The sequence below is a fragment of the Buceros rhinoceros genome, unplaced genomic scaffold (genome assembly GCF_000710305.1).
Source record: "Buceros rhinoceros silvestris isolate BGI_N320 unplaced genomic scaffold, ASM71030v1 scaffold41773, whole genome shotgun sequence".
In the NCBI taxonomy this organism is placed as follows: domain Eukaryota; kingdom Metazoa; phylum Chordata; class Aves; order Bucerotiformes; family Bucerotidae; genus Buceros; species Buceros rhinoceros.
Window position 1 is genome coordinate 15757 of NW_010403796.1, and position 8942 is coordinate 24698.

The 8942-nt window shown below is 40.0% G+C and overlaps 1 protein-coding gene across 1 annotated transcript in view; it reads right to left on the reverse strand.

Annotated features, from left to right (window-relative positions):
* Nucleotides 1–8911, reverse strand: part of RAB22A (RAB22A, member RAS oncogene family) — a 15417-nt gene extending 6506 nt beyond the window's left edge. Inside the window, exons 1-3 of the mRNA XM_010133136.1 lie at nt 8708–8911; nt 7092–7171; nt 2270–2351 (exon numbers count right to left, since the gene is read on the reverse strand). Coding sequence (XP_010131438.1) covers nt 2270–2351; nt 7092–7171; nt 8708–8911 — 366 coding nt within the window. The remainder of the gene's footprint in view (nt 1–2269; nt 2352–7091; nt 7172–8707) is intronic.
* Between the last annotated feature and the right edge of the window lie 31 nt (nt 8912–8942).

The following is an 8942-nucleotide window of genomic DNA, read 5'->3' on the forward strand; positions in this document are numbered from 1 at the left end:
GAACTGAGCTGCCTGAAGCAAGTTAGCGCACATTCCCACCTCCGCAGCAAAGCTGGCCAGCCACCCCCTAAGCCACTCAGCACAAGGGGTTGCCCAGTGTACTGTAGAACTATTCACTGCTGGGCTTTTTAAGCGGAAAACAGTGAATGCTCCTCAAGAAGACAGGACTACGAATTCCGTACGTTATACGTATATCATAGCTCAACAGAGACATTTGTTTCCGAGAATGGTGTGGACATTTTTGGTGTTCCAGATCACCACGGAGAGGATCCCTTCCATAGTTCATTCAGATGTGTTGCACAACCAGAAAACATTGGTATGGATTTCAGGGTATACAGACCATTTGTGACGAGCTACAAGTGACAGTGCTGTTTGGTTTTGGAAAAAAAACATCTAAGAAGATATTGGCACCATTTCAAAGTAAGTACCTTTGCCTCCTATTTCACTGGTTTCCTCAGATATATTTAGGCCTCACAGTGAATCCTCTCAGGTGTGGAACATAAGCTTCACAGATATCACAGCCCTTGGGTCAGAGCCCGGGGAAGAGATTTTTCCTTTTTTGATCTCAATAAAGAGATTATGCAACTTGTATGGAAGAAAATTCAAGACATATCACTCAAAGTCTAAAATACAGACAAGGAACATGCCAGTCGTGTACAGAGATGCTTCCTCAACATTGTAAGTGTGCTGAATCCAAGTGATGGCTTTCTCCCACTGCTTGCAAACACAGTCAAAGTGAACAGGATGGAATGCTAACATGGAATGGATGTTTCCTGCCAAGTTGTGGCAGGCATATTTATAAAGCTTCCATTTAAGAGTACCAACCTCTCAGAATTCATACTCTACCTCTCAGAAGACTCACATTCCAACATTAACATTCCAGAATGGGCTAGGATGTTCACTTACGACAAGCTATTTACAGCGAAGGCTGACTGACTGCCAGTAATGGAAGGACATGGATACTTCTGATAACATGACTTCCACTGGACGTATCCCTGGGATACATCCCTGACACGAACATAAGTTTGCTCTATATTGTGCTGCTGGAAGTAAATTGCTATTCAAAAGCTGAAATACAATACAAATATATTTGGGTTAGTTTCTAGCCATCAAGTTTGTTATCAAGCTAAAAATCTATCAAGTCAGTTCTACCAGGACTCCCAAAGGTCAAGTGACTCTGAACGGGGATCACTGAGCCTTTACAAGGTGGTTGGTTGATTTGTTTTTCACTTGGGCTCTGTTTAAGCCAATCCTGAAAAATACTACGGCTGCATTTGCCAGATATTACCCTAAAGTAATAACTCAACCTGACCAAACCGACTCACTGGGGACAGCTCTGGTGTCTCTCTACCTTTGTTACAGCTCACTCACATCAGAAATAAACTCATCATGAGTAATTGACAGTTACCAGTAGTTACGGTCAAGAAACTACAAGAACGAGCACCGACAGTCAGCTACTACAATTTCTAACACTGTTACTAGTGGTAAGTAGTACTTTGAGCAATAAGCAAGTTAGCTAGCAAAGGTTTTAAATTCTAAGTAAAAATCATGCAAATTAACTGTGATTTCATGTGACTAGTCATTTTGTTGAAAGCTTTTATTGCCTCCCCTCAGATCTATGCATGCTGCAGAGATCAAAGCCCCACACTACAAAATTTAAATTTAAATTTCAAAAGCTTCTAGCACTATCAGATTTGAGAAGTAAAACTTTACAAAATAATGAAAGGTCTGTTATCACCCATAACTTTGCTTGAAATGCTGCCTTTGAAAGCCTAAACCCACATCCTACTCACATTAATAATCCTAACGCTGAAGCTAACAGAATGTGTTAGCAGTTGTATGTATTTCCAGAATCAGGGCTTTAAATGTACTATGAAACATGATCATGCATTTCACTTTGATTCTCGTGTTGCCAGTTGCTCTGGCTGCAGTTGAACATTTAAAACTCAACCAGAACTGGTACTGGAGACAGCTGCTGCCTTTCCACCCCGCCTTGTTTTCTTTTGAAATGGTACTCCCCCCCTTTCAGCACCTCTAAGCCCAGTCTTCTGTTTTATAAACGCTGCCTCTTAGGTAATCATCCTTAACTTTGTACTTTAACCACAATAACAATGAAAAGTAAAAACATATTTACATCACCCATATCTTGATAGAAACAAACGTTCTAATACTCCTTGATAAAAAAAACCCAAATAGATCACAGTGTGACTTTCAGGGGCAAGCAACCCAAACTCTAGCCACTATCACCGCAGACAGTGATACTACTTACCCGCTCCTGTCCGGCTGTATCCCAGATTAGGAATTTATGCAGCTCATTTTGATACTGTACAGTCTTGGTCATAAACGAGGCTCTGGAAAAAATTTACAGCTTATGTTTTTCAGAATATAGATACATTCTTAGAACATTATCACCACAAACTTTTAAAAAAGGTTGACATTCCAATAGAAGTTCTTTCCCACACACAAAACTGACGAAGATTTTCATACCTAAAGGGTGAAATTAATGAGGCAAAGGGCTTCAGGGGATGAAATTCAACTAGCAAAGCAGAAGGAATGCGAATGCAAATTAAAAGCTTTTATTGTTCATAAAACTGATAAAAAATAAAGGATGTATGACCAAACAATTGAGAAAGGTCAGCGGTTTTTAACAATATTCTTCCTAAATGGAAGGATCATCACAGCAAATCACTTTAGTGGCAACTTCCAGATCAATTCCTTCTCCTTTGCATCAGCTTTTTCTCTCTCTCTACTAACATTCAGACAAACACTGGACACTGGTTAAGCCCATGCTTGGGAATAAAATACAGGAGATTCCTATCACTATCGGTAGGTGTTAAGAGGATGGAGAAATCAATGAGTAACTCGCTTCTTGTCTGCTCTCTGTACAGCTCCCAAATCATGCCCGTTATTTTATACTTCAGTCTGCAAAGGCTCCTGCACTTCCAGAAAACAAACAAACAAAAAACACTCTTCCTATGCTCTAGCTGCCCCCCAACTTCTAGATGTTTTACAGCAAAATACTGCAAAGTACTGTAAAGAACTTTTCTACTTAACTTGATCTGCTTTACACGAATCAGTGTATTTTCCACAAGAACAGTAATTCAGAGATCTAGACTTTTACAAGAGGGAGTTCTTTGCTATATCTATTACCTGAAGGCATTTGTTTTACTAGAAAAGTCACACACTGAATTCAACCCCCTGTAGAATAGGGACTATAGATACCCTAATTATTTTAAGCATGAGAGCCTACATTATGATCCTGAACACCTTTCGTATGCTTAACTCCTGTCACTTGAAAACACTGCAGAGTTCCAAACTTGTTCCGCTGTCAGTTTTGGACAGGATGCAGGACAGGCCTGTACTGGAGCTTCTTACAGCAAACTAAGCTTGCTGTAGGTTCAGAGTCAGACAGCAAAACTCTTTCAGCATGGTCAACAACATCAAATACCCAAGTCCAAGACTCTGAACTTCACTTTATCTTAAGTACCACCAGGGTGTAGATTTTAGTTATATTAACTACAAAAGTGTCACAGACATCATTAGAGTCTTTGATCACGTTTCAGCATTCCAGGAGGTCAAAAGAGCCATCTAAATTTAAAAAAAGGGAGCAATTACACAATGCTTTTGACTGTTATGAGCTAACCTTCTCCCCACTCCTTAAGCTTAGATGGTTTGTCAAATAGTGCATCAGTCCCCAAAGCTGATTACTCTGAAGGAGCCAAACATAAGACTGCAGCATCCCTAAAAAGAGTCTAACTGCAATGCATTTCAACACAGGTAACTAGATGATGTACTGTAGCCATGAGTAAGGAGTTACCTGTTGTAAAGCACAGCAAAGACTTCCTTAAGACTGCTGCAAATTATCAATTCTGAATTCTCTGGCCAATATGGAAAAAATTTCCTAAATCATAGATTCTCACTGAAAATTTATCTTACTTGGTTCTATAAACCAAAACATTCCTGCACAGTCAATTCGAACCAAGCAGCTGAGTTGGTCTAATTCACATCACAACTAATCATCTTGAACTGGCAATAGAGGTTAAGTGCTTCTTGAAATTCTTCGACAAGTAGAAGCTTTCATTGCGACAGATGTCAATTAAAAGAAAAAAAAAGAAAGAAAGAGAAGAACAAACAGCTCAGAGAGCTTTTGGGTCAACAAAATCTTCTGAACTACAGCTATGCTCAACCACTTCTAGTACGAGAACAAGCATTACCCACACTCAATTTCCTTGCTGTTTTCTCCAGCCAAATAAGCACTCCTAACTACATGAACAAGATGCACCTGAGAGCAGTCACTCCTTTGTGACACTGTGATGAAAGACTAGGTATTCTGCAGTACCTAGAGATATATGTTGATCAGGCAAAGTAGAATGCGTCCTCAGCATCCCAAGAGAGCAAAAGTTGCAGAATTCTGATGGGGTGTCTATAGCCACACATATTTGAACCTGAATAACTAACATTCGTAACAACAAAGCATGATTGCTCTGGTAATTCTAAAAGAAATGGAAATGGGACAGGAGACAGAGACTGAGCTCGTGAATGCAAAAACCCAGGAGCACACGTAGAAACATTCTCAGCTTTAGTTTTGCAAAATGCTCAAATCTCCTCTCTTATCCTTACTTTCTTTCCACCTCCTAGTCTCAATTAGGAAATAAAGACACAGCCTAGAAAAACTTTCTAAATTAATTACAATTTTGGGAATGTTTCTTATTGGAGCTTCACACGACCCCTGCATTTAGGCAAGTTTTGATTCATTTATTCTACTATAGCAAACTCCAAGATACCAAGTCCTTAGACCAATGAATGATTTTTAAAACTGCTAAAAGATAGATTTTTTAGTCTGTTGCTTCAAGAAAATATATTAATCCCAGTACTGTCATCAAACCAATGAAGACAAACTCTATTCTGTGCACTAGCCTCACTACCACAATGGCTAGGATCTTCAGACCTTCTGACAGCACCTTAAGCTACTACGCAGTATCTTTTACAGACATGCTCCTGGAAAGACCTGTGCACATGATCTCTTTGGGTTCCAGCCTTCAAATAGATAGGTGCTACCTTGGAGGGAAGAAGAAGAAAAAAGAAAACCAGACATCAACTCCCACATCACAGAGTCAGAAAACTACCAGAGTAAAAGAAATCAACTTTGGAGCGAAGCAACAAGATTTGATGAAATTCATTCCAGTCTCAGCTTGGGAGGAAAGAAAAAAAAAAAAAAAAAAAAAAAAAAAAAAAAAAAAAAAAAAAAAAAAAAAAAAAAAAAAAAAAAAAAAAAAGAGACAGAAAAACCAACACAAAACCTTCTCCTGAGTTTTCTACAGATTATAGAAAATCCTATTTTGCCAGGATAGAAGCAACTCAGATTAGTCTTTGCTCTGCTTTAGTTAGTCTCATAGACATGCAGAGCATAAAGCCATCAAGCACAGTAGTTTAGAAATTAGAATCTGGAAGCAGATTGAGGAGGCTGTAGTTCACATGTGATGGAGACATAACACAAATTCCATACTGGGTTATTCAGATGTTTAACCTATGTAGTCTAGATGTGTGATGACATATGGCTACTATAGAACTAAGCATCCTCTCACCTTTGCAAAACCTAACCTGGCCACCTACTAGTTCAGCAGACTTTAATCTCTCCTCCACCCCTCACCAGGAACAGCATGCACGAACACAACAGCTAAATTTGGGCCACTGTAGGTACCACTCATATTAGCCAGTTATTTAGGAGACTGTTTCTAGCAGTATCTGTATGATTAGGAATGAAGATAGATAACCAATTTCTCAAACACCTCAGGTAAGAAGAAAAACAACTTATCTTTCAATAGTGCCCACCTGAAGAAGTTTTGCTTGCCATTGCTATCACAATAGGCAACAGGTCTGAACTTTCCATACAACTGGAACTTAAAGATTCAAGAAAGCCTGCTCCCCTGCTTAAGCAAACAGCAATGACTACTAGCCACACATCAGTTTCCTGGTCCTCCCAAAAAGAACCTCCACTTTAATTTGACAGGAACTAAGAATGTTCAGGCCTTGAAGACCTAAGAAAACTACTTAATCCATCTCAACAGCTATCTTTGTTAACAGGGCAATTTAGACAAATGCATACCTCCTACAGAGCATCTTGCAATTCTACACCAGTATTTACACTCAAAAAGACAGGTGAGAGGTGTAGGGGAAAAGAGAGAGAGATCATAGAAACCACTTTTTTTAGCAAGACAGTATGAGACACAGCTCGACTTTATCAGCAGAATCTTTTTTGGTCAAAGCTGTAGTAGAGCCTGTGTGACACCTGAGACAGGAAGCTGCATTGACCCCATGCTTCTCAGCACCAAGGGAAGTCACGTCCTCCTTTGAGTAAAGAATTGCTCGGAGCAAAGCAGCCCAGAAGACACTCAACAAAGCAAAAAAAGACAGCAAAAGAAATAAAGAGATCAGCCACTCCAAGAATTCCTGGTGTTCAGCCATCCTTCTATCCATTTGAAGATTTGATCTCAGTAATATTGCTACTCTGAGACTCAACATTCAAATATCCTCACCTGTGAGGCCAACTGCATTAACAATTCCATCAGTTACAGTGTGTGTACTGCATACAGATGCCTAACACTAGAACTAACTCATTAAGAGAGCTACGGCCTGAATTAGTGCTTTAACCACCTTCAGAAACCTAGGAGACTTGTTGTGGGACCTGACTCCTGAAAAAAAAAAACAAACCAAAATAACATAGTTGCATAATAATTAGACTTTGAAATTTAAGAGTAGTGCATGAGAACAGCATGACGTTCCTTTAACAGAAGCATCTATAGCGCAATTTATTCACAACCCAGGACTGCTAGCAGGATTTTGTTAGCTTAGATTAACAGTACAAAATGGGTCCAAACCTTACACATGAAAATGGAAGTTGCAGGAGTGCCAAATACACTCCTACATTTCCTAAGGTAGCTCATGAGCTAATTAAGGCTTCAGTCATGTTTATTATCACATCTAGCTGCCACATATGGAGAATCCTCAAGTGATCTATTCAGAAGGTACAAATACATATTCACACAGTTTGCTTTAATTCTTGAATGAATCGCATTTGTTTAGTTTCTTACCCTATTGTTGGGTTGATGTTGGGATCAAAGCTATCCTCTACAAACCTCCACACAATACTTGATTTGCCCACTCCAGTGTCCTAAAAAAGAACAGAAACAGTTGAAAGAGACCTTAGTTCCTATAAGCAGATGACTCTTTTTGTCCTCAAATCTTGCAATGAATAACACGGTCTTGCAGAGAACCTCAGAGAAGTTAGATTTTAAAACCCTTCAGGAATTTGTTATATATTTGTTTAATAGAAAAGCAAAAGGTCTCTGGTAAGTTTTCTAAACAAAATTGTTAAGATGTTTTTGTGAAGAACTATAAAAATCTGCATTCATACTTATTATCAGTTATTCAAACTTTTTTTTTTTCAAAGCCATGGACAAATTGCATTTAAACAAGAGCAGGGAAAGACCATCTACTGCTTTTAGTAAAAGACACAGGAACTGAGTATGATACTCCATCTTCACAAGCCAATGAAACACATCAAATTATACAAGTGTGACACACACATTTCAACCTCTGACTAATGCCGTCCCACCCTGCCTAATGAAAGACTTGAGATTTCTTCTGTGACACACCTGAAACATGTTTCTAATGCAACTCTACAGAGCTATAAATGGTAAAAGAGGAAATGTAACAGAAAAATTCTGGGTCATGTATGTATTTGCACCACTGACTGTGGTCTTAAAAAAAATACATAGAAGGCATATTAAAGGAGTAAAATAACTCAAACTACATGCAGTAGTAGTAACATTGTTCTTACTAGCAGCTGGACATTTTAAACAGTCATTCAATTAAGACAGGGAAGACAAACTTTTTCCTTTACATCTCCAGAGCCATTAAAAATTTAACAGGAAAAAGAAAACCTAAGGAACTGCTTCATTGAAAATGGAGTTTTACACCATTCATGCATTTTCTTCAATCTTCTGAACGTTGTAGTACATTTGAGTACAGTATGCGTGCTTGTGTTTATCTTTTCAAGCTGTTCTCAAGCAAAAATCGTAATATTTCAGTTCTGTATTTTCTAATGTTTGCAGTCTCAATAAGCAGAGCAAATGTTAAAAAGAGAAACGTGGATGCAGTTCCTGGCTCTGGGACTTCAAGGATCAGTTTTCCTGGGTGCTTATTCTCCTTTTCTTACACAACGAAAGGTTTCTCAGGTCAGGTAAACACCAACAAGAGTAGTTACTCTGAATACCTTTGTAACTCGAAGAGCAAAGAAACACATAATTTTTCCCTCTGAATGGCAACGCGGCCATTTGGACACCAAAACCAATTCTTCCAGCCATGCTCTGTACAACACAGGATTTAGACACAGGTCTAAATCCTAGACTCCTGTTCCAGATGTGGCTCTCCAGTGAAGCCCCCAGCCCAAACCAAGCCAACACATTGCCTGACTGTTTTTAAACTTCTGCCTCAGTTTGCTTGATCCTTCTTCCACCACCTGCACCACCCAGGGCACTTCCAAAGCCTACAGACATTGTGGAACAGAAAAGCTCAGGCCTCTCTCCCGAGTTTGATTTCGGGTGGTTTTATTTGTTTATTTAGAGAACTCCAAGCCTGAGACAGCTTGCGAACAGCAGCGCGTACTCTGGATGTTCGCGCTTCCACCTTTTTCCAAGGAAAACACCGAAAGGACGGAGCGACATGTACCTCTGGCAAACGCCTCCCCCCGCGGAGGGGAAGGCCCTTCCGGCCGCCCAGTCTCCTCGGGTGGACGGGGCCGGACAGCGGGCAGCGCCGGCAGCTCCCAGCGGGGCGAGGCCCACCCTTCACCCGGGGAGAGGACCCCCACGCCCAGGGCCTCTCCAGGACCTACGCAGGGGCTCGCCATCGCTAAAAAGAGTTTTTGCGGACAGCCCCTC